This window comes from Oryx dammah, unplaced genomic scaffold (assembly GCF_014754425.2).
Source record: "Oryx dammah isolate SB20612 unplaced genomic scaffold, SCBI_Odam_1.1 HiC_scaffold_21, whole genome shotgun sequence".
Taxonomy (NCBI): Eukaryota; Metazoa; Chordata; class Mammalia; order Artiodactyla; family Bovidae; genus Oryx; species Oryx dammah.
This window is the reverse complement of record NW_024070205.1, coordinates 20,211,447-20,237,700: the sequence shown is the minus strand read 5'-3', so window position 1 is coordinate 20,237,700 and position 26,254 is coordinate 20,211,447. Positions and strand designations below refer to the sequence as shown.

General features: G+C 37.4%; 1 protein-coding gene across 1 annotated transcript in view; it reads left to right on the top strand.

Moving 5' to 3' along the window:
• The window catches only part of AXDND1 (axonemal dynein light chain domain containing 1), a 74,062-nt gene that overhangs the window by 33,280 nt on the left and 14,528 nt on the right, over positions 1-26,254 (top strand). The window contains exons 16-21 of the mRNA XM_040263889.1: positions 2,053-2,287; positions 3,855-4,056; positions 4,842-4,935; positions 7,990-8,186; positions 9,166-9,262; positions 20,125-20,235. Coding sequence (XP_040119823.1) covers positions 2,053-2,287; positions 3,855-4,056; positions 4,842-4,935; positions 7,990-8,186; positions 9,166-9,262; positions 20,125-20,235 — 936 coding nt within the window. The remainder of the gene's footprint in view (positions 1-2,052; positions 2,288-3,854; positions 4,057-4,841; positions 4,936-7,989; positions 8,187-9,165; positions 9,263-20,124; positions 20,236-26,254) is intronic.

Here is a 26,254-nt window from a genome sequence, read left to right as displayed (position 1 = left end):
CTTGGTAATCAAAATGCTGTTTGCAAACTTGTTACTCCTTACCTACAACTGAATCATATCTCATCCTTTAAAAATGCCATACTAGGTTTTATGAATGACAAGGAAAACATTAAAACTACAGAGGCTTTAAAAAATACTCTTAAATATTCTGTTTTCAGTTCTGTTTTTTAGATTTTGGGGTCAAATAAAGTTAGGTTGTCAATAAAAAGATTAGGAAAAGATACTTGGGTGGCAATTAAGATAGTTCTGATTCTCTCATCTAATTGTCAAACATAAACAACATCTGTGCCTTTCATGTACCTGGCTTTTGTCTTAAGGACACATTGGACTTTAAAAATTAATAACATCTTTTTAAAACCTGTGGTAAAATATACATAACATAAACTTACCATTTACATCGTTTTTATGTACAGGTCAGTAGCCTTAAGTACATTCCTTTCGTTATGCAACCATCACCTCCATCCATGTCCAGAACTTTTTCATCTTCCTAAACTGAAATTCTTCCTATTAAACAGTAACTTCCCATTTCCTCCTCCCTCCAGCCCCTGGCAACCGCCATTCTACTTTGTCTTTATAAATTGACTACTGTAGGCACCTCATATAAATGAAATCATGTAGAATTAATCCTTTTGTAACTGACTTATTCTCTTTAGCATAATTCCCAGAAAGTTTATCCAACGTTGCAGCATTTATCAGAATTTGCTGCTTTAAGGTTGAATAATATTCCATTGTATATATAGAACACACTTTGTTTATTAATAATGTCTTTTTGAAGTAATGTTTTCAAACTTTGAAAATAGGCTTCATTTTGCTAGTCAAACTGCTATCCTGTTATAGTAGTCTGGTAAGGGAAAACACAATATTCAGTCCAGTTCAGTCGCTCAGTTGTGTCCAACTTTGCAACCCCATGAATCACAGGATGCTAGGCCTCCCTGTCCATCACCAACTCCTGGAGTCCACCTAAACCCATGTCCATTGAGTCGGTGATGCCATCCAACCATCTTATACTCTGTTGTCCCCTTCTCCTCCTGCCCTCAATCTTTCCCAGCATCAGGGTCTTTTCAAATGAGTCAGCTCTTTGCATCAGGTGGCCAAAGAATTCCTCCAATGTTAACATCAAACTCATAACCTAATGAAATCTCATCCAATCCCAAGAAACCATTTTCTTTTCTTTTGGAATGATTTGAGCAGAACTATACATATAATATAGTTAGTTTAGCGACTTAATTTTTTTAAATGTTCATCTCTTTGACAGCGCATAGTTAAAACTGAAAAAAATCATGCTGCTTTTTTTTAGTAGGAATAGTAGTAATTTTCATTTATTAACTTGTCAGGCTGAAGGTGCTTTGCATATGTTATTATACTTTTTCTTCATGGTATCCACCTGATGCAGGTTCTGTAATCCCCCATCTTCCAGATGTGGAAACTGAAGATTAGAAATGTTAAGTAACTTGCCTTAGTTATCTATAATGGTAAATGGTAAATGGTAAATGGAGTCTGTCTCTTAATTGCTCTGCTACAATGCTTTCCAATACTGGTTGGTAATAAGTGTTGGTGATTTGTTTACATTATCTGAATCTTGAAATAATGGCAGACTTTATATATAAATTGTAACTTATTTTTTCTACAAATACTTATTGATGTATCAGGTATATCACTTGTACTTTGGGTTAAACAAACGAAAACTTAAACATTCTAAGAACTTTCCCAATATAGTGGGGATCATATAAACAGAAATATTACATCCTTATCAAAGCAAACAGTGATTAAACATGCTCAGCTCTCTGAGGCTTAATTGCCTCTCACTAATATTTTTACCTACATAGGATTGAATATAATTATTTCTTCCTGGTAAACTATGAGTTATCTTGTAGCGTATCAAAATTAATTTAAATTCATTTTAATTTTGAAAATAGAATGTATGTCATATGAGGAAATGATATGACAAATAAGATATATAACTCCAAGATATTTGGGAGTCACCTGAGTAGACTTTGATGAAATCATTAGTGAATAATGTACTAATTTCCTCATCCCCCTTTCACTCTCCAGATGTTGACTGAAGACAGAGACAAATTTTCTGGGGATCTTCTAGTGTCAAAATATGATTCTCTCAAGATTATTAAACAGTTACAGGAAAACTGGACCGATATTGGGCTTGGGATATTTGGTCGCCATAAAAGTATGGAGGGAAATATACCACCAGAGCAGAAGCTCATGGAGGAAATTTTGAAAAATATAGCAAGACTCTACAAAGAATTTGAAATAAGAATAAATGGCGATAATGGTAAGGAAAAAACGAATGGTAATGATAACTAGATGGCTTGACAGTATAAAGCATTTTAATACTAATTATTCGTTTCAATACAGTTAATATTGAAAATCAAAATAATACATTTAGTTTTAAAAACCAAGCAAAATAAAGCATTGAGTATCACTTTATTGAGAGATAATTCATTACAATGCATCTATTTAAATATACCATTTGATGAGTTTAATGTGGCTCAGACGGTAAAGCATCTACCTGCAATGCAGGAGATCCAGGTTTGCTCCCTGGATCGGGAAGATTCCCCTGGAGAAGGAAATGGCAACCAACTCCAGTACTCTGGCCTGGAGAATCCTGTGGACAGAGGAGCCTGGTAGGCTACAGTCCATGGGGTTGCAAAGAGTTGGACAGGACTAAGCGTCTTCACTTTCACTTTCAGTGTATTCATAGACATGTGCAACAAGGTAGTAAATGGTTTAAAATAAATGAAGTCATTTATTAACAAGTCATTTTGAAAACTCCTAAAAGATTAAAGTTTACTGATGAAGGCAGTGAAAATATTTTCATCAAGGATAAGAAAAAGCTGTTTTTTTTTTTAATTATTTCTCTTTATATATCTCTGAAATGGGAGTATTTTCATTTCTTATTTTGCAGATGAGTTTAGACAAAGGTAATCCCAAGGACAGAGGAACCTGGTTGGCTATAGTCCACGGGGTTACAAGGGTCAGACACGACTTAGAGAGTAAACCACCACCACCACAATTTGTTTGGAGAGGGTATTTTGCCGTGATGTCACAGTGAATCAATCAAAGATTAGGATCTAGACTTGGTCCTTATTCAGACCAAAACTCGGAAAAGGCAATGGCAACCCACTTTGGTACTCTTGCCTGGAAAATCCCACGGACGGAGGAGCCTGGTAGGCTGCAATCCATGGGGTCGCTAAGAGTCGGATAGGACTGAGCAACTTCACTTTCACTTTTCACTTTCATGCATTGGAGAAGGAAATGGCAACCCACTCCAGTGTTCTTGTCTGGAGAATCCCAGGGACTGGGGAGCCTGGTGGGCTGCCGTCTGTGGGATAGCACAGAGTCGGGCACGACTGAAGTGACTTAGCAGCAGCAGCAGCAGCAGACCAAAACTATATGTAAACCTGAACAGTGACCTAAAAAATGACTCAAGAACTATTATCTGTTCTTGTTTCTGTTTTAACTATCCTGTAATCATGAAGAAGCTGTTTTTCATCATTGTCTTCTTAACAGGATAACTCAGTGAATTAATGCCTTTAACAGAAACTGTAGTTCATGGTTTCTGTGTTTAATGCATTTCATTGTCCACCAAGAAGATAAGACAAAGTAAAAACTATCATCAATAAAAATAGTCCATCAGTTAGAAAAGCACTGATTAGATAGTTTTTATTCACTAAATATTTGTTTAGGAGCTACTCTGCAACATTCTCTGCTAGGCAAGCTGTAGAGTAATATGAAACTAAAAGAAGATATGCCCCTACCCATTAGGATCTCATAATTTATTATTGAAATAGTAGACTTATAACTACTTCTGAAAGTTAATGATTTTCTCACTTTTCCAGGTACCTCTAAAATTCTCCCAACTTTGATTAGTTCTTTTGAATTCTGTTCTTTCAAGTTGGAAAGCCTCCTGGAGTTTCCTGACCTGCTTTTTGAAGAATGGGAGGGACTTAATGAAAAAATAAATGAGATGAAGTCTCAGTTGGATTCATCATTATACATTATTGGTACTGTTCCACAGTACATAGATATGGATTCTGGCCTGTAAGTTCTCATAGCTATCTGCTGGGTAGAAAGGAGTCCCCACTTCTCAGTACTTAGCCTAAATAATGGGTATTTGGGATCAAATGAGAAACCTCGACATCCTGTTCCTCCCAGGAAGAAAGCCATCTGACTGGAGGCTGGAGGGTGAGCGAGTCCTGGGTTCTTAACTACAGCAATCTACAGTGCAGTTTCTGCCTCACTGAGCTGAGAAGGGGACGAACAGGAGTAGTTTTGGTTCAGATACCATGGACTCTTGCCTTTCCTACTGACTCTTCATAAATTGTCTTGAATATGTTTTTCTTTAGTTGCTGTCTGTCCTTGAAACCATGTCCAGAGGCTTTCAATATTTTATTGTTTTGTTTTAGTAATTTTACTAATTTCACCAGAGAGTGGGTCACCTTTTCTCCTCACACTGTCACGTTGGAAGTTGATCTCTTGAGAGGATTTTAAAATTCATACTTCTTACTTTGTGACCTCACTGGTATAGAAGTGAATGTAAAGGGGTGTGAGTGTGAGTTTTTACAGTAGAGAGCTAACAGTGAATGTAAGGTCTACATTATTCACAACTGGCTACCTATGTGAGGTGAGGTTAGGAAGGTTGTCAGTGGGTAGCCTTTCTACCAAATGTCTTAGGGTTTTAATTCACCTTTCTCTGAATTCTCAAGCAGTTGTTCACACCAAAGTTTACTAGGCCCAGCCAAATGAAACCCTTTCTTTTATCTCATATTTACTTTTATACTCTTAAGTAAGTCACTTACCTTTATTTTACTTGCTTTTCCCTTCAGGGAACTACAAACACATATATTTAACATGATTCAACAGTGGCTTTTGAAGATAGGCGGTGAGATTAACAATGGTAACATGGAACTTCAGCGCCAAGTATGTACTTGCAGGAATTTATTAGATTGTTTTTTGCCTTGGCTGCGAGTTTTCTTCAAGGGAAAAACCAAGTCATGGCTAATTGAAGTAGGAGATTGGGAGGGCAAAATGGGAACTTGCATAATTCCTCACATGGTATTCAGTGGATTTTTAAATGAGGTATGTTACTGCGTTTGGAATGAAGTTTCAGCAATGATCAAAAGTTTTTGAGATCCAGTTATTATCTTTACTCTTTACTCAGTATATGGAGAAGGCAATGGCACCCCACTCCAGTACTCTCGCCTGGAAAATCCCATGGACGGAGGAGCCTGGTAGGCTGCAGTCCATGGGGTTGCTAAGAGTCGGATACGACTGAGCATCTTCACTTTTACTTTTCACTTTCATGCATTGGAGAAGGAAATGGCAACCCACTCCAGTGTTCTTGCCTGGAGAATCCCAGGGACTGGGGAGCCTGGTGGGCTGCAGTCCATGGGGTTGCACAGAGTTGGATACGACTGAAGCGACTTAGCAGCAGTATACTGAAAAAAATTCCCTCAATAGTGTTAATCATTTTAAGGATTTATGTTGATGCCCTTGACTGGCTGAAGGGATGACAGAAACGTGTTTCTAGGAAGAAAGACAAAATGCTACAATACAATTGGTTTATAGTTATTAGTATAGGGACTTGCCCTGTCATTCTGAGGAACTGAACCTGTGGACTTCTTAACTATCACAACAAGAAGTAATAATTTCCAATGGATGTCTTAGTTAATTATATTTACTCCCACTTCCTAATCTTAATTATAATCTAAATTTACACAGGAGTCTCTTATTATAAGTAAATACAATATGCAAATATTTGATGTTACAAAATTGATAAAATGAATTTAGCTAATTTTAATATTGCTTAAATTAGGAATTTGAAAGGCAGAGATCAGCGTGTTATATGGGAATGCTACTTATGAAGCATTATATCAGTCTGTGAGCATGTTGTAAATATAGAAACACCAAGAGTTGAAGAGCAAATATGTTAAGACTGGAAATATGGATATAGGGGATCTCCAGACCCGTGAGAAATTTCTGATTTAGAACACAACCAGAAGTAAGAAGAAAAAGGGTAGGAGAGTGCCTGTCACATAGTGAGACTCAGTAAATATTTCTTTGAAGTAAGAAGGGACATTCCAACATTGCTGATGTTTTGTGGTGTTGCTACGTTAACACCTGCTTTGATGAGATACTCAGTTTACTATTGGGGGTTATCTCTGGGGAATCATAGTCTCAATTTTTAATATTATGGAATTCAGTTTTTATAATATAGGATTATTTAGAAAGTACCTTTATATACTTCTCTATACATCTCCATTTTGATGCTATAAGATTATAATATAGTTAAACTGAATAGAAAACTTGCAAGATTATATGTTAAGAAACTGTATATATCCATATTAATCTATATTAATTGGTATAAGTATTTAAAAATGGAAAATTTTATCTTTGTTTCACTCACCATTTATTTTTCTTTCTCATCCACTTTCTTCCAGATTTTTTGTTTTCTTTATACCTTTACTTCATCTAATCTGTGCTGCTTGGCAGTAGAACCGATCTTCAAAGATTTTTTATTGTGTATCTCTATTAGCAAAAAATCATTGAACAATTCATTTCTAACTTACATGTGAGACTTACTCTATTGACTTTTTTTCTACATTGTAAAATATATATGACTAGTCAAAAGGGATGAGATGGATAATATTTTAAAATTATTTTTAGTAATGATTTTTTAAAAAACTGATGTGATCTAATAGGCTTCATAATTTTTTTATAAGCACAGGCTAAGGTTTAGTGACAAAGCCATCTGAAGGTCTGCTTCTGAGTTCAGTTTACTTTGTTTTTTTTTTAAGGACTGTCATTGCTAAAATAATAGCTTGCAAAGAAGCAATCCAAATTGAAGAAATTCATTATAGTAAAATTTTCCATCTGCCATAATGTCAGTCAGTTGTTTTTATAAACATTAGACAATACAGCATTTCTTTTTTTAAACAAAAGATTGTCAATCAATTGAAACACTTTATTTGTAAGATTTTAAAACAATGCTAACACTGAAACTCTAGTACTTTGGGGATGTCATGCGAAGAGTTGACTCATTGGAAAAGACTCTGATGCTGGGAGGGTTTGGGGGCAGGAGAAGGGGATGACAGAGGATGAGATGGCTGGATGGCATCACCGACTCGATGGACGTGAGTTTGAGTGAACTCTGGGAGTTGGTGATGGACAGGGAGGCCTGGCGTGCTGCGATTCATGGGGCCGCAAAGACTCGGACACGACTGAGCGACTGAACTGAACTGCAGCAGCAGCAGCAGAGTTAGGGGAAGGGCAACTCTCCCTGCTGCTGCTGCTGCTGCTAAGTCTCTTCAGTCTGACTCTGTGTGACCCCAGAGACGGCAGCCCAACAGGCTCCCTCGTCCCTGGGATTCTCCAGGCAAGAACACTGGAGTGGATTGCCATTTCCTTCTCCATTGTGTGAAAGTGAAAAGTGAAAGTGAAGTAGCTCACTTCTAGTGACCCCGTGGACTGCAGTTTACCAGGCTCCTCCGTCCATGGGATTTTCCAGGCAAGAGTACTGGAGTGGATTGCCACTTCCTTCTTCAGAGGACCTTCCTGACCCAGGGATCAAACCCGGGTCTTCTGCATTGTAGGCAGACGCTTTACCGTCTGAGCCACAAGGGAAGTCCTTAACTCTGGTCCTCACTAAATCCCCTGCTGGGCTTGATTTGATTGAAGGGTTGGATTGAGTAGATTAGATTGATTAGTTTGATTAGTTTGGTTTGACTGATTTAATTTGTATCAGTTCCTCACTAAAGCCTATGGGCCTCACTAAGGCCTGCCACTGTTCCTCACAAAGACCTGACTCTGATCTAAGGATTTAATTGATTGGATTGGATTAATTGGACTGGATTGATTGGGTTGAGGTGATAATTGATTTGTTAGAAAACAGTTCTATTTTAAACTTTATATGGTTTTTGCTGTTTGATTTATTTTAAATGGGTCATTTATATTATAATCTTTTTTTTTAAACAGATGGATGAATTGCATATACCCATGATCCAGTGGATGGTAAATTTGCTGATTTTAATGATACCTGACTTTCCTGATCCAGATATTCTCATAAATTTGGAGAATAGTGCTGAAAAACATGACCTAGGAATTGCCAAGTTAGAGCTAGATGCAATGGCCCTGGCAAAAAAGTTGTCCCAATATTCCAGCTATTTGAGCAGGTGAACCTATCTGGTTATTGTATTATTTCTGTTGAAAATTAAATATGACATAAAGCAGAGGTAAAACACTGTAAATCAACTATACTCCAATAAAAACTGGAAAAAAAAAAAGCAGAGGAAAGAAGGGCAGTTAGTAGTAGCAATAAGGGATTGTTTTAAAGCCCTGAAAGAAATACTAGTTCAGTTTTTAAACTAGCTTCAACATTGTCCTGTTGGAATGTGAAATTTTGGTGTTTTCTTAATTACTTTAGAATTCCTTTGAAAACAGTGTTAGCATAAGCAGAATAGGAAGTGTATATGTATGTGGGAGTGAGAAGTAAAACAAAAAAAACAACTAACCAAACCAGCTGCATAAATAAATTGCAGTTTTGCACCTACTGTGGGGGAAGTAAGTATAATTTGCGTATGTAATTCCATGTAAAATTGAATGTATACTTTTATATGTTTTACTAAACACCAACCAAAACATATTTTAAAAATGCAAAAAGTGAGGAACTTTCCTGGTGGTCCAGTGGCTAAGACTCTGAGCTCTCATTGCCAGAGGCTTGGGTTTGATCCCTGGTCAGGAAACTAAATCCCACATGCCACAGCTAAGACCCAGTGCAGACAAATAAATTTTTTTAAAAAGAGGAAAAAAGCCTTATATCTGAAAAGCTAGAAGATTCCCATCAAATAAAGAAGATGTCTATAAAACTGTACTTTATTAACTAGGAAGCTTACTGTCACTGTGATTGAAGCCGCTTTTACAGTTTAGCCAGTTTTGCCTTCATTTCCATTCAGTGTTACCAGTGGTTGAACGTGACTTGAATGGAGAGGCGGGGCAGGATAGGACTGAGAAACTGAGCAAGAAGCAAATTATTCTGTGGTCAATCAGTAGCTTAATTATGACGGTAAACTTCCACTGTATTTGGACTTATAAGAGAAACCAGCAATAAAAAGGTGATGCTCTGTATGTGTGTGTGTGTGTTTTTTTCCTCAGTTGTTGCAAAGAGCTGGTAGTAGCTATGGCTATGAATAAAGCAAGTCATTTAGAAAAAAATCCTGATAAGGAACTTACTGACCTGGAGAAGATGAAGGTAATAACTCTATATTCCCCTTACTTTTGTTTTGTTTGTTTTAAGTGGACTTTTTAGGCATAATTGCCTTACAACAAACTGCACGTATTTAAATGTGCAATTTGATAATTTCTAAAATGTACATACACTTGTAAAATAATCACTATGATTGAGAAAGGAGCATATCCAACAAACTCAAAGTTTCCTTGTACCCCTTTATAATCTCTCCTTACAGCCTTGTCCTGTCCCAGGCAACGTCTGGTCCACTTTCTAACACCAAAGATTAGTTTTCAGGTTTTAGAATTTATATAAATTGAATCATATACATTATTATATAAATTATTAAATCATATACATTATTATATAAATTGAATATATACATTTCTTTGTCTGACTTCTTTGACGAAGCAGAATTATTTTTAGATTCACACTGTTGCTTTTATCAAAATTGCTTTTTAGTGCTGAGCAGTATCTCATGGAATGGAAATACACCATTTATCAATCTTTCTTTGTTGATGAACATTTGAATTATTTCCATTTTTTATTATTACAAGTAAAGCTTCAATGGATACGCATGTACATATGCATTGCTTTCATTTGTCTTAAATAAAGATCTAGAAATGGGATGGCTAGGTCATATGGCTTGTGTTTGTAGCTTTTTGAGAAACTGTCTTCTACGTTCCTGCCAGCAGTATATGAATGTTCCAGTTGTTTCAGACCCTTGCCAAAATCTGATTCGGTCAGTGATATCAATTTTAGACATTCCAGTAAGTGGCTCGTGGTATGCCGTTGTAGTTTTAATTTGCATTTCCTTCGTGATCAGTGATGTTGAACATCTTTTCGTGGGATTATTTGGCATTGCATCTCCTTTGGTGAAAGGTACAAAGTTGCTAAGAAGGTAGATCTTAAAAGTTATCACAAGAAAAAAAAATGTAACTATGTGAGGTAATGGAGGTTAACTGAGTTTCTTGTGGTAATCATTTTGCAATACATACATATATCAAACCATTATGTTGTACATATTAAACATATGCAGTGTTATACATCAATTATATATCAGTAAAACTGGAAAAATGCTAAAAAAAGAAATACAGTTGTTTTATAGTTTGGTTACTGGTTACTTGATATGTTTAAGTCGTTACAAGTGAAATAAAATTAATAAACTGTTTAAGGAAAAAAGGCAAAATACCTGCTCAAATCTTTGGCCTTTTATTATTGGTTTGTTTGTTTTGTTATCATTGAATTTGAAAGTACATTATATATTCTGGATAAAAGTCCTTTATCAGATGTGTGATTTAGAAATATTTTCTCTCAGTCTGTGACTTCCTTTTCTTCTCTTAACAATGTCTTTCAAAAAGGGGAACTTCTTAACTGATGAAGTTCAATCCATCATTTTTTTTCTTTTATGGGTCTTCTTTTGGTATTGTTATCTAAGAAAAATTTTGTATAGTAACATCTGAAGATCTATAGTTTTAAGCTTTGTGGGTTCAGATTTGTGACCCATTTTGAGTGACCCATTTTTTTCTTTTCTGGTGCCAGATATGGGTTGAAGTTCACTTTTTTGGCATTTGGATATCCAGTTGTTTAGCACCATGTGTTGAAAAAACTACCCTTTCTCTTTTCAGAAGCCTTTTCATCTTTTTTAAAAATCTGGAGGGCACAGCAGCCCACTCTAGTGTTCTTGCCCGGAGAATCCCCATGGACAGAGGAGCCTGGTAGGCTACAGTCCGTGGGGTCCCAGAGAGTCAGACACGACAGAGCGACTAAGCACAGCACATTGATCGTATATATGGATATTATTCTGGATATTCTACTATGTTCTCTTGATCTGTATGTCAACATTGTCACCATTATCAAACTGTTTTGATTACTGTAGTTTTATAATGTTCTGAGATTAGTAATGCAAATCCTCCAAATTTGTTCTTTTTCAAGATTGCCCAGGCTATTCTAGGTCCTTTGCTTTCCATATGTGAAGTTTTTAGAATTAGCTTATCAATGTTTCCAAAGAAACCTATTGGGATTTTTCTTATGATTACATTTTATCTCTTGATTAATTTGTGGAGAACTGACATCCTAACAGTATTGAGTCTTTGGGCCTGTGAAGATTGTATATCTCTTCATTTACTTAAGTTCTTTATTTCTTTCAGCAAAGCTTTGTAGTTTTCAGTATATAGGTCTTTGTAAGGTATATTTCTATGTATTTTATGTTTTGGTACTGTTGCAAATTATATTATTCTGTAATTTCAATTTCTTATTATTCTTTTGTAACAGAATTATCACTGATTTTAAAAAATTTTGATTTTATTGGAGGATAGTTGATTTACAATGTGTTAGTTTCAGGTGTACAGCAAAGTGGTTCAGTTACACATATACATGTAGTCATTCTTTTTAGGTATTTATGTATTTATTTTTGGCTGTGCTGGGTCCATGCTGCTGCACACACAAGCTTTCTCTAGTTGTGGAGAGCAAGAGCTACTCTTCCTTGTTGTGCACAGACTTCTCAATGTGGTGGCTTCTCTTGTTGCAGAGCTCAGATACTAGGCATGCAGGATTCAGTAGTTGTGGTGCCATGGACTTAGTTGCTCCGTGACACATGAGATCTTCCCAGATCAGGGACTGAACCCATGTCCCTGCATTAGCAAGCAAATTCTTACCCACTGGACCACCAGGAAGTCCCTATTCATTCCTTTTTAGATTCTTTTTTGTTATAGGTGATCACAGAATATTTAGTAGAGTTCCCTGTGCTCTATAGGATGTCCTTGTTCATTATCTATCTTGTATATAATAGTTTGGGTATGTTCATCCCAGGCTCTTGATTTATCCCTTCCCCCCATGTTTTCCCCTTTGGTAGTCATAAGCTTGTTTTTGATATCTGTAAGACTTTCTGTTTTGTAAAAGTTCATTTGTATCATTTTTTAAAAATGATTAAAAAATTTTTTTTATTAGATTCCACATATGAGTGATATGATATTTATCATTCTCCACCTGGCTTCACTTAGTTGGTCCATCCATGTTGCGGCAAATGTCAGTAATTCATTCTTTTTATGATTGAGTACTATTCCGTTATATGTGTATATATATATGTATCACATCTTTATTCCTCTGTTGATGGGCATTTAGGTTGCTTCCATGTCTAGGCTACAATGAGCATTGTATCATGATTTTTTAAATATATTTATTTCATATCTTGTGACCTTACTGAACTCACTTGTCCCTGCTAAGAAGTTTGTTTTTTTTTTTTTCAGATTCCTTAGAATTTTCTAGGTACATAATTATATCATCTGCAGATAAGGACAGTTTTAGTTATTTCTTTCTAATTTACATGCCTTTAATTTCTTTTTCTTGACTTCTTGACTAACTAGAGTCTCCAATACCAGACTGAGTAAAAGTGGTGAGAACAGATATCCTTGTTATTGTTTAGGGGGAAAGTATTTATTCTGTCATCTTTAAGTATAATGGAAGGTGTAGGCTTTTCCTAGGTGTCCTTTATCATATTGAGGAAGCTTTATTTTTATTCCATGTTTGTTAAAAATCTTTTTAGAATCAGGAATGAATGTTGGATTTTATCAAACCCTTTTCCTGCCCCTACTGAGACGGTCGATGCGTTGTCTTTTTTAGTCTTTTAACATGACAACTAACATTGATTGATTTTTTAATTATTTATTTATTTATGACTGTGCTGGGTCTTCGTTGTGTTGCGTGGACTTTCTCTCATTGCGGTGCACAGGCTTCTTTGGTGGAGCACAGGCTTTAGGACACATAGGGTCAGTAGTTGCAGTGCTTGGGTTCTCTAGTCGTGGTACGTGGGTTTAGCGGCCCCACGGGCATGTGGGATCTTAGTTCTCTGACTAGAGATCAAACTCATGTTCCCTGCGTTGGAAGGCAGAGTCTTAACCACTTGGGCTAGCAGGGAAGTCCCTGATTGACTTTTGAATTGAATATTAAATGAACCTTACGTTCCTGGTATAAACCCCACTTGATCATGGTGTACTCTCTTTTTATATACTACTAAATTCAATTGGTTGAAGTTTTGTGTAGAATTTTTGCATTGATGTTCTTGAAGATACTGATTGTATATTAGTAGTTTACTTTGTTTTCTAATATTTTTGGTTTTGATATTAGGGGTAATATTTAGCCTCTTAAAATGAGTTGGGAAGTGTTTTACTCTTCTATTTTATAGAGCAATTTGTATATTATTTCTTCCTTAAATGTTTGATATAATTCACCAGTGAAGTCATTTAGGTTTCTGAGAAAGTTTTAAATTACAAAGATAGAGCTATTCAGATATAAGGCTAGCCAGTTTCTCTACTGAGTTTAAGGAAATTTCCTTACTGCATATAGGGCTATTATATCTTCTTGAGAGAGCTCCTTAGCTTTGGTCCTGTAAGGAATCTGTAATTTCATCTAAGTTGTCTAATTTATTGATGTAGAGTTGCTCACGTTATTCCCCATTATCCTTTTAGTAATTATAGGATGTCCACTCTTGTCCCTGTTATTGAAAATTTGTGTTTTTTCTCTTTTTGTTCTCATCAGTCTATAAAAAGATTTATCTATTTTTTTGATCTCAAAAACTTGATTTTGCCTTTACCTATTTTTCTCTATTTTTCTGTTTCGCTAATTTCCACACTACTCTTTATTATTTCCTTATTTCTACTTATTTTGGGTTTAATTTACTCTTCCTTTTCTTGTTTCATGAGGTATGGTGACTCAGTGGGTAAAGAGCCTGCCTGGGTAAAGAGCTTTCCCTGGGTGGGAAAGATCCCCCGGGGGAGGACATGGCAACCCACTCCAGTATTCTTGCCTGGAGAATCCCTGGACAGAGGAGCCTGGCGGGCTGTAGTCCATGGGGTCGCACAGAGTTGGTCACTACTGAAGCGACTGAGTACATGCACATAAAGTATAGCTGAGCTTATGATTTTGAAACCCGCCCATAAACAGTAGAAGGGATATTGTATTATGCTGTGTCAGGACTGGTGTATAGAGTGCAGGCAGTTTTCTGTTCTTTGGTCTGTTTGATGTTTAAATGAGTGTTCTCATTAAATTCTATGATTTTATGCTCTTCTGTATGTGTAATAGATCTCACAGTTTTTTAAAAAAATGGATTATAACAAAATTTTATGTGCAATATCTTATGAATTAATTTGAAAATCTCTAAGAAATGGAAAATTTCTAGGAAAATATACAGTAACATTAATTTTAGAAGGATAAAACTGGTCAATTTTCAGAGAAGAAATGGATACATTTGTTGAAAAAGAGCCTCAAAATTTTGCCTGGACTCCATAGATGTGTCAGACTTTGAAGGAGCAGGTAATCCCCACGCCATAGAAACAGTTTAAGAGCATAGGTAATGATTGAACTTTTCCCCAGTTTATTTTGTATAGCTGGCAAAGTTTTTTTTAGTGTTAGTGTTAGTCACTCAGTTGTGCCTGACTCTTTGCAACCCCATGGACTGCAGCCCACCAGGCTCCTCTGTCCATGAGATTTTCCAGGCCAAGGATACTGGAGTGGGTTGCCATTTACTTCTCCAGGGGATCTTCCCAACCCAGGATTGAACCTGGGTCTCCTGCACTGCAGACAGATTCTTTACCCATTGAGCTACAAGGGAAGTCAGATGAAGTCAAACTACAAATGAAGTTTAGGAGAAATAAACTTCATAAATATCAATGCTAAATCCAAATTTTAAAATAGAAATTCCATTTAGTAGAAACTTAAAATAATAACGCTATGAATAACTAGGGTACATGTCAGGAGAGTAAGAATATTTTAGTATTGAAATATGTTTTTATAGGTATATTTTACTTCTCATATAGGAACTGAAATGTCTTTTAGTTTTGTTTCTGGGAAGACCTCAGAGGCATTGTTTCCAGCAGATTTGTGTGCCTCTGAACTGAATGGTCTCTTGGATCTTGTAACCCTTATACTGTGCATCTGGAAGTGTGCCCAAATCTTCTCAGGCCTGCTGCTACCTACCCGGATGTGGTGAATATCCTGGTTTTGATAGGCTGGATCTGCCATAGATGGTAGTAGAGACTCATCACCCTGTTTTGTTATACACCTTATTTCTCATTTACTTAAATGGGATAGAGTTATGTGTTGAGACCACATTTTCAGATAAGGTCGATTTTAGAATGAAGATTCAGGGTGCTTTTGAGGTGTATCTCCTCATTAAAGTTAAAGCTATAGAGGGGACTTCCTTGGCAGTCCAGTGGTTGAGACTTTGCCTTTCAATGCAGGAGGTGTGGGTTCCGTCCCTGGTCAGGGAGCTCAAGATGTCATATGCATCAAGGCCAAGAAACCAAAGCATAAACAAGAGAAGCAATATTGTAATAAATTCAATAAGGACTTTAAAATTGGTACACATAAAAAAAATCTTTAAAAAAATGTTAAAGCAATAGCAATATGGGGGAGATGTTATGGTGAGGGGATCTTGGGGACTTATATAAAGTCATCCAGGACATTCTCTGGTGGTCCAGTGGTTACAACTTGGTGCTTTCACTGCAGGGTCCTGGGTTTGATCCCTGGTCGAGAACTAAGGTCCTGCAAGCTGCATGGTGCTGCCAAAAAAAAATCCATATTAGGAGATTTTATGAGAGCTTTGTGCAGTGGATCATTCACAGCCTAATTCACCCCAGCCCCTGACTGGAGGTCCATGACCTAACCATCTCTGAGAACCTATCCTTTCCACCAGGAATATTCGGTCTTCTGTTGAGCTCTTTCTCATTTATTTACTTTTTGCCAACAATTTCAGATTAATAAACTGGGAAGGTGTTATCAGAGAAGGCTGAGGATCTGCTCTTCCACCAGAAGTAAGACTTTAATTGATCCTATGCTCGGGCCTTTTTTCCTCCCAAATGCATCTGTCCCCTCTTTAAGCCTGAGGCTGAGGCCTTTCAACGGGTACATCAAGCTAGTTTATGGCTCAACAGCCATGCACCTGCCCTGGAACCACCTCAGTACTCTTTCTTTTATTTTTAAATTAGTGGTTAGTTCCCCTCTCATTAGGGTTAACTTCATTTCAAATTCATCCCCATCCTGACTACTACTGTCTTCCTCTCATCTCCTGGACAACCTGTGTGGTATGTGAATCTTTATGACATCAGACTCTGGAACTTATATGGCCTTATGCATATCCTACAAGGTGAAGAGTAGAAGATGGTTCTCCAGAGAAGCTTTCTCTAGTGTGAGCATACTGTGATGCTGTGTGGCTTGTAGCACACCCCAGCTACATTCCAGCCCCTGAAGAAGAACATCTTGCCAACCCAAAGGACTGACATTTGACCTTAATGATGGTTTCCCACAATCTGATATTTCTTGGGCTCCTTCCTGATAAATGTGAGAGTTGCATGATGCTGGACTGGTTTCTGGATCGGGAGGCCTCTTAAGTCAGCATCCTCTGGAGTTTGATCACTCTTACTGGTGGTTCATACTCCACTCTACCATAATAATCCCATAGAGAAATGACTTCTTCATGAAGCCTGGGGGATAATCTAGTTCCCCAAGACCATCAAAGCAGTGCAGTAACTAATGACCCTATTTACCTCCCATCTGATCCTGGGATATTCATTCAGACCTCATCCAGCTGGGCTGCCATCTTCCAAGAGGACTCAGTTCTTGGGATTCTTACCCCTATGCCTATTTCTGAAAAAAAGATGATCTCAGTGCATATCAGCTGCTTCACTTGGGAATGAGACTTGCTTATGTTTTCATTCGCTGTTTAGGAACACTATGTCAAAGAGTCCTGGCATCCAGTCAGAGTACAACCACTGGGTCCACTACAGCTGAAGCAGCTGCTGAAAACCTAGAATAAGCCAGATGTCTTTTTTCAGTTGTGTTAGGTTGATCATCTATAATGTGCCAGGCGTCTAGATTTAGAGTCACTGATGCCTTGGAGTTTGTTCGTAATCTGAGCAATCAGCAGATTACCTGGAAAGATTTCTGAAATAAACTTCAGCAGGCCAAGACTGGTGAAAGACACACACACTGACCAGCAGCTGATAGTTCTGAGAACATGTGGGAAGGAACAATCCTTTCAATGCCAAATACCTACCATGATAGAAATGAGAAGACTTCTGGCTGGTGCCCTTCAAACTGACTTCTGGCTGCAACTGATGCCATTCTTTCTTGTCTTGCCCTGTGGTAATCTATCAAGACCCTGCTATCCACCTTGGGCTATAGTAACCTTTATGTTGCCCAAGCTACTACTGCCAGTTTCAGGATTTGGGCCTCTGAAAAGAGTATGACTTTGAAGAGTGGTGCTGGAGAGTTGCCTCTTGCAGTGTTCCAGCAGGTAAACTCAGAGATCTCAGCTTTGTTACCCTTTTGGGGGGACCTGGAGATGATGGATTCTTAATAACTACATTACCACTGTGGACCTACCACTTATAAAACTATCTCCTGTAGCCTTTTGTTCTGTTTTTGATCCTCTACAATAGGCTTAACATTTAGGGCCTTCTCCTTCTCCCCAGACATGAATTTTAGTCTTTTCACTTCACATCAGAAGCATTTATTAACAGCCCTGAATCAGACATTATCAGAATCAGAGTGTTGATGGAAGGAGATCCATGTGTATTGATTGGCAACCGAGCTATCTCCGTTTAGCACATCAAAAGTGATGTTAAAGGTTTTTTAGGAAAACTTCCTTGACTGTATAGATAGCCATGAAACTTTTATAAAAAATTCATATTGGGACTTTCCTGATGGTCCAGTGACTAAGACTCCACACTCCCAATGCTGGGGCCTGAGTTTGATCCCTGGTCAGGGAACTTTCCACATGCTACAACTGAAAGTTCCACATGCCACAACTAAGGCCCTGTGCAGCCAAATAAGTAAATATATATTTTTAAAGACTTGTAGTGATATTTTTCCCACCAGTAAGGAAAAATATGTTCTATGGTAGTATTTTCAATGTCTCAGAAGTTTGTAAGAAAATGACTAGGATCTGCTTTATAGAATGCAATTCAGCTGAAAATAGTTTATTTCTCATGGATGGTGAACTAACTCTGAAGAACTAAAACTTTTAAAAGGTCACTACTATTTTCAAAATTGACAAATGTTTTTGTTCTAGGTATGATAAAGTTAAAATATGCATCAAATTTTGTGGCTGGAAGGATCTTTAGGGGCAGTGGTATGGTGGAGACTCAGGCTGCCTCGCAAGAGCTGACTCAGCAGACCTCTTCCCAACTCTGCATTCAGTGATAACATACTAAATTGATGACTACCATTGGAATTTCCCTATGAGAGTATATATTTTGGATTTCAACAAATGCTACAAATTAGGGATCCCTCCCCACCAATAAATGTTTTACCAGCTCCCTAGTACATAGGGCTCATCTAGAGTAAACGAACAGCTTCATCTGTTTTTAATAGATGAAGACTATTAAGAGTTTACTCAAGAAGCCACAACCAATTAGAAGAACTAAGGACTAGAACTCAATACTTTCATCTCCCTTGTTTGATCCTCTTTTCTGATACGCAGTAAGACATTGACCTAACTCTTTGAATGCAAAATTTAAACTTAGTGATGTTCACAGAGCTGTGGTAAACTTATTTATCTGAAGAGGCTTCTATTCCTTATTTATAAGGCAAGGGTTTGGATTAGATTTTTTAAAAATTTTGGCTCTGATATTCCACAATAATTCCACAATAAAAGTTTAATCATGAGAAAAATATGAGACATATTACTACTTTTATGGTTTGCTTCCGAGAAGGCAATGGCACCACACTCCAGTACTCTTGCCTGGGAAATCCCAGGATGGAGGAGCCTGGTAGGCTGCAGTCCATGGGGTCTCAAAGAGTCGGACATGACTGAGAAACTTCACTTTCACTTTTCACTTTCATCCACTGGAGAAGGAAATGGCAACCCACTCCAGTATTCTTGCCTGGAGAATCCCAGGGACAGGGGAACCTGGTGGGCTGCCGTCTATGGGGTCGCACAGATTCAGACACAACTGAAGCAACTTAGCAGCCAGCAGCAGCACGGTTTGTTTCAAGGACCTAAAGTGGGTGATTATTTCCCCACATGGTGGAATTTTTTTTTTTTTTTTTGATGGTGTGAATGACCAAATCTCCTTCCCCAGAGAAAATAATGCTTCCTAGTTCCCTCTGCTTTTTCTCACTAATAAGGAATAACACATCTTTTAAACACTGAATCCAAAGCTTAGCTGGTAGGAGATCTTAGTAAAGGTAGTTTTTCTGTTCCCTTTGTGGAAATAAGACCTGCTGTGGACCAATCATGTTATTTTGATAGATGAGAGATGAGCTCCTTTTCTAAAAAAGTGCTTCAACTTTATCACTTTATTGGGGGCAGGGGAAGTAATATTTTTGTAATGGTTAGGAGCCCTGGCCACCTGGATTAGAATCTAAGCACAGTACGTAAATATATAAGTGACCTTGAGCAAGATATTTAACTGTTTATTCCTCAGTTTCCTCATCTTAAAAAATGAGGCTAGTAATAGTCTCGTAATGAGGATCGAATGAGTTAGCAACGTACAATGCATAGAACAGAGTGTTATATAAGTGTTTGGTGCTGTTATTGTCATATAATTGTAATTGACCCTGGTCAGTTGCATAACATTTATTGGGACAAGTCATTAGACCTTAGTAAATCCAACAGCCTTTCTGCCTCTAATTTTATAGCACTTCACTACTTGTCCCATTTCAACCCAGATCCCAAACCCTGTTGATAAGAGATGATATGATTTAGGTCTATATTAATAGAAAATCACTTCTGCACAAATCTTTGAACTGAACTGATACAAAGTTAATTGAATGGAGTTATATCTAGAGGACTTACTCTTAGCGGTTCCTCAGTAGGAGTAAGTGAATAAATGAGTTGGTATAATCTGATTTTTTCTGTTTAGTGATTATCTTTTATCTCTTCTCAGAGAGAATGTTATGATTGGATCACCACGTCCTCTTACCTCCTTTCTGGCCTCAAAGGCAGAAAAATTAAGTTACTGACAGATGAAGAAAAACAGCAGCTACTTGGAGAAGAGGTATTTGCCGTGGATTAGCACTGGTCATCATTCACGCTTTTCCTGTGTTTCAGTAGATAAGAGTGCCTTGACTTTTTCCAAAAAATGTTGTGAATCCTCATTCATTTACTCTCTGAGAATTTGGGTTCTGACCAACAGCACTGGCAGGTCTTCTCTCTTCTAGAGAAGAGAGTCCTCACCCAAACATCTCTTTTCACTTTCTCGGAGGGTGATTTTGCCTCCTAGGATATGGCAACCCACTCCAGTATTCTTGCCTGGAAAATCCCATGGACCGAGGAGCCTGACAGACTATATAGTCCAGAGGGTCACAAAGAGTGGGATGCGGCACAACATATTACAGAGGGGAGCTGCCCTGCCACTTCCTGAGGCATCGCCTCAGACTTCTCTGCTTCTGCCCACACCCCTCCTTCTCCGTTTAGTCTCAGTCTTCCCATCCAAGGTTATGTCTTCCTTTGGGTACTTAATCTCATGTGCATTGTCTTCTTTCTTTAGTATCTTTAATGCCTTCCTCTCTAATGATTCCATTTTATCAGTGTATTAGCAATCTATAATCACGGTCTCTCTCGCATCTGAGAAAATATGTCCTTTGATTTTTTTCTCCTCCTTTACTACTTCTTTCCCTCCTTCCTAGCACAATCACTTTTCTTAAAACTCTATGTAAAGTCCCCCAGCGATCTTATTGTCAGATCCAGGTGTCTCCAATCCCGTATTTAACCTGACTTCTCTGTAGCATTTGATCCTGTTAACCATTCACTTTTTCGGTCATCTCTCTTTGCAAGACAAAAATTCCATCTTTCTCCTACTTCTTTCTTTTCATGTAGTCTTCCACCTCTGCCTGCCTCTTAAATGTTGATATTCTTTCCTTGGCTTATTTTCCCTCTCATTCAACACTCTCCACATTGCTATGTTAATCCTATAGTTTTAACCACCTGTTAACTGAGGATCCCAAGTCAGTGAATATCATGTACCTAATGGCTTCCCTGGTGGCTCAGCTGGTAAAGAATCCACCTGCAGTGTGGAAGACCTGGGTTCAGTCCCTGGAGCAGGGCATGGCAACCCACTACAGTATTCTTGCCTGGAGAATCCCCATGGACAGAGGTCTTGTCTGGAGTAATCCCCATGGACAGAGGAGCCTGGCAGGCTACCATCCATCGAGTTGCAAAGAGTCAGACACAACTGAGCAACTGAGCACACAATGGCAGTCACAAACGTTTATTTTCACTTCAGTCTGTTTGATGGAGTTCGTCTCTAGCAAAGTCTGAAGAAGCTCCTGTTGCTACTAGAGCCGTAAACTATACAGGTGTGATCTGATGGCATATATGTCAATGCTCTTGGGTCTAAGAAGGAAGTTTCTGTCTATACACTTGCAGGACTCCTGTTTTACATTTATTAAAAAATTTTTATTTTTTAAATTTTGGCTGTATTATGTGGCTTGTGGGAATTCCCCAACCAGGGGTTGAACCTGGGCCACAACAATGAAAGCTCTGAATCGTAACCACTAGACTACCAGGGAACTCCTTATTTTACATTTAAACACTGAAAGCAGACACCATCTTTCTAAGTGGTACACCCTTAACAAATTCTCATTTTTTCTTTGCTGCCCAGATCTTGGCCAGAATTATTTTGAATTAACCACTGCATGATTTCATTAACATTATACATCTTAAATTACAGTACAGTTTTAGAAACTTAATGAAGTACCATAGATATGATCTTGGCTGCACTTCAGATCTAGGAAAAAATTCAAGACCTAAACAGAATCATAAAGACTTAAGAACAGAAAGGATTTTAAAGGTCGTTGAATTCAACTAACCATCAGATGCGTGAATCTTAGTGTAACACCTACACAGTTGATTGTTAGGTCTGTGTTTGAGTATCTGAAGTGATAGAGAATTTTCAGAGTTAGTCCATTTGTTTTTGGTGAGCAGTGACTATTAGAACATTATTCTTTTACTGAACAAAATGATAGACGTTTCCTTGTAGCTTTTTTCCTACCTTCTGGTCCTAGTTCAGTATTTGAGTTTGTATGAAAAGGCTGATACGTCCTCCACATTATAGTATTTCCCACTATTCTATATTACGGTATTTCTAACATTTGAAACTAGCTATATTCAACCTAAGTCTGTGTCTAGGTTTTCTATTATTTTATATTAATCTGTCTATTCATTAGTCATCACCACAGTCTTTTAATTATTGAGGCCTTATGATACATTTTTATATTTGGTAGGGCCAGCACTTCCTCACTAATCTTTTTGGGGTGTTTGATGGCTATTCTTGTTTATTTATTCTTCTATATAATCTCCCTCTAGAAAATATATGATTCTTTAAAACTCAGGTGATATTAAATTTATATACTAACTTAGAACACACTTTTATGCTGTTGAGTAGTCCTGTAAAGAATATGGCTGATAGGATGTCCACCTGTATGCCTTTTAATAATGTTTTATCGTTTTCTCATTTTGCACATTTCTTGTAAGGTAGGCTTGAATATTTTATTTTTTGATATTTTAAATGGAATCTTCTTTTCCATTATACCTTCTAATTGGTAACTGTGTATATATTACTGATTTCTGTATTTTAATTTTTTGTATGGTGACTCTACTAAGTTATCTTATTATTTTAATAGTTTTTCAATAAATTCTTTTGGGTTCTCCAGATATTCAATTAAACCACCTACACATAGAAATAGTTTTACCTCTTTGCCTTTAATTGCTTTTTCTTGTCTAATTGCATTGAATTATTCTCCTCTTTCCTTCTGCCTTAATCTTTAGAATTTTCATTAGTGAGGACCTGCTGAAGGCAAACTCAATTTTTGGTTGTCTGAAAAATGTCTTTTTTTCACCCTCATTCTTAAATTTTTTGCTGTGTATACAATTCTGGGTTGATTTTCTCTCTGCACATAGAAGATACTGTTTCCACTGTTTTCCGGGTTTTATTGTTACCAAACTGACAATTGAAAATCCAGCTGTCAGACTTCCTTTGTGGCTCAGTGGTAAATAATACACCTGCCAGTGCAGGAGACATGGGTTCGATCCCTGGTATGGGAAGATCCCACATGCTGCGGAGCAACTAAGCCTTTGCTCCACAACTGTTGAGCCCGTGCTCTGCGCACCCTCGAGCCTGTGCTCTGCAACAAGAGAAGCCAGGCGATAAGTCTGTGCACTGGGGGCAACGAAGGGTAGCCCCCAGTCGTTGCAAGTAGAGAAAAGCCCATGTAGAAAGGAAGACCCAGCACAGGCATAAATAAATACATAAAAGTCCAGCTGTCAATTCTTTTGAAGTTCATCTCTCTGGCTGCATTTAAGATATTCTTTTTTACTTTGGCGTTTTGCAGCTTCACTCTGATAAATGTGGATGAAGTTTTTCTTTTCAAATTTTACTTGGGATTCTCTTGGTTTTCGGAATCTTTGGCTGGGTGTCTTTCATTGGATTTGGAAAATTCTCAGTCATCAACTGTTCGATTATTGTCTCTACTGTATTTTCTCTTTCCCTTCCTTCTGTAACTCTGAATGGATATATATTGGAATCTGTCCCCAATGTCTTTTAATTCTTCATATTTTCTATCTCTTTGCCTCCCTGCATTGATTCCTGGATGACTTCTTCTGACTTAATTTCCAGTTCACTGATTTGCTCTTTAGCTGAGTTTAATCTGCTCTTAAAGCTTTCTGTTGAGTTTGAAATTTAATTGTTCAAGTTCTATTTGGTTCTTTTTCAAGTCTGATTATTTTTGTAATCTTTCATAGTTTCAATCTCTTATTTCTTTTAAAGTTTAAATATAACTATGTAGCCTATCTGATAATTTGAACATATGTCTATATAAAAATATTAATTACAGTAATATTTATAGCAAAATATAAGAAACAATATAAACACTGATCAATAGAAAATTGTTTTCATAAATTATGATATATTCAAGTAGTAGAATTCCATACAGATAAAATAGATGATTATATAGTGAAATAAGAATCACCCATGATATGCTATTGAGAAAAGCAGATGAAGGAACATAACATTTATTATTTCATTTGTATGAATGTGTTTATATGTGGATAAAGCAGACTAGAATAGTCAACAAAGTGATTCAAGTTGTTACCTCTGAGAGCTGAGATTATTAATTTCTCTGTAATGTTCAAATATTTTATAGCAATATGTGTTATCAGGAAAAGTATTTTCATTTTGGAAAAATATCCTAATATACTATTTTTCTACACTATGTACATAATGCTACAGCATAATTTAAAATTGCTATAAAATATCTTATATGGTTTATACTACATTTTTTAATGGCATTTTTCTATTGTGGGTATTGAGCTTATGTATAACTTTGTTTTATAAATATTGCTGCAGTAAACTTCTGAAGGACAGTCTTTAGTCAATATTTGTGCCGACTCCACTGGGTATTCAACACTGTTGACTCCTTCTCTCTTCGCTTTTGGCTTTCCTTGTGACCCTTCCACACTTCTGAGGCAACTTTTCGCCTCCTTTCCAGTCTCCTCTTTCTTCCCTGACCCTTTTTGTGACTAGGTTCCTGTCCAAATAAGGCCGTGTCCCCTAGTCCTTTCACAAGTTCTCCTTTGGCAATATAATTTACTTTCTTGGCTTTAAATCAATGCAGATAACTGTTAAATCTCTATCTATAACCAACAGCCTTCCAATCTCCAGATCCACAAATTCAGCTACTTACTTATTTCGCCCCTTCATGGGTCACAGCCTTGTGTAACTCAGTGAAACTGTGACCCACACTGTGTAGGGCCACCCAAGATGGACAGGTCATGGTGGAGAGTGCTGACGAAATGTGGTCCACGGGGGAAGGGGAATCACTTCAAACCACTTCAGCATTCTTGCCTTGAGAACCCCATGAACAGTATGAAGAGGCAAAAAACTATGACACTGGAAGATGGACCCCCTTGGTCTGAAGGTGTTCAGTACCCTACTGGGGAGGAGCAAAGGGCAATTACTAGTAGCTCCAGAAAGAATGAAGCAGCTGGGCCAAAGCAGAAATGACACTCAGTTCCGGATGTGTCTGCGGGTGAAAGTAAAGCCTGATGCTATAAAGAACAGTATTGCATAGGAATTGGAATGTTAGGTCCATGAATCAAGGTAAACTGGATGTGGTCAAGCAGGAGATGGCAAGAGTGAACATTGACACCTTAGGAATCAGTGAATGAAAATGGACAGGAATGGGTGAATTTAATTTAGATGACCATTATATCTAATAATGTGGGCAAGAATCCCTTAGAAGAAATGGAATAGCCCTAATAGTCAACAAGAGTCTGAAATACAGTACTTGGGTGCAACCTTGTAAATGGCAGAATGGTCTCAGTTCGTTTCCAAGACAAACCATTCAACATGACAGTAATCCAAGTCTATGTCCCAAGCACTGATGCTGGAGAAGCTGAAGTAGACCAGTTCTCTGAAGACCTACAATACCATCTAGGGCTAACACCAAAAAAGAGATGTCCTTTTCATCATAAAGGATTGAAATGCAAAAGTAAGAAGTCAAGAGACACCAGGAATAATAGGCAAGTTTGGCGTTGGAGTACAAAATGAAACAGGGCAAAGGGTAACAGAGTTTTGTCAAGAGGATGCCCTGGTCATAGCAAACACCCTTTTCCAACAACCCAAGGCAGTTCTACACATGGACATCACCACATGGCCAATATGGAAATCAGATCGATTATGTTCTTTGCAGCCAAAAATGGAGAAACTCTATACAGTCAGCAAAAACAAGTCCTAGAGAGCTGACTATGGCTCAGATCATGAACTCCTTATTGCAAAATTCAGGCTTAAATTGAAGAAAGTAGGGAAAACCACTAGGTAATTCAGGTATGAAATAAATCAAATCCCTTATGATTATACAGTGGAGATGATGAATAGATTCATGGGAATAGATTTGATAGAGTGATTGAAGAACTATGAACAGAGGTTTGTAAAACTGTACAGGAGGCAGTGACCAAAACCATCCCCCCAAAAAAGAAATGCAATAAGGCAAAGTAGTTGTCTGAGGAGACGTTACAAA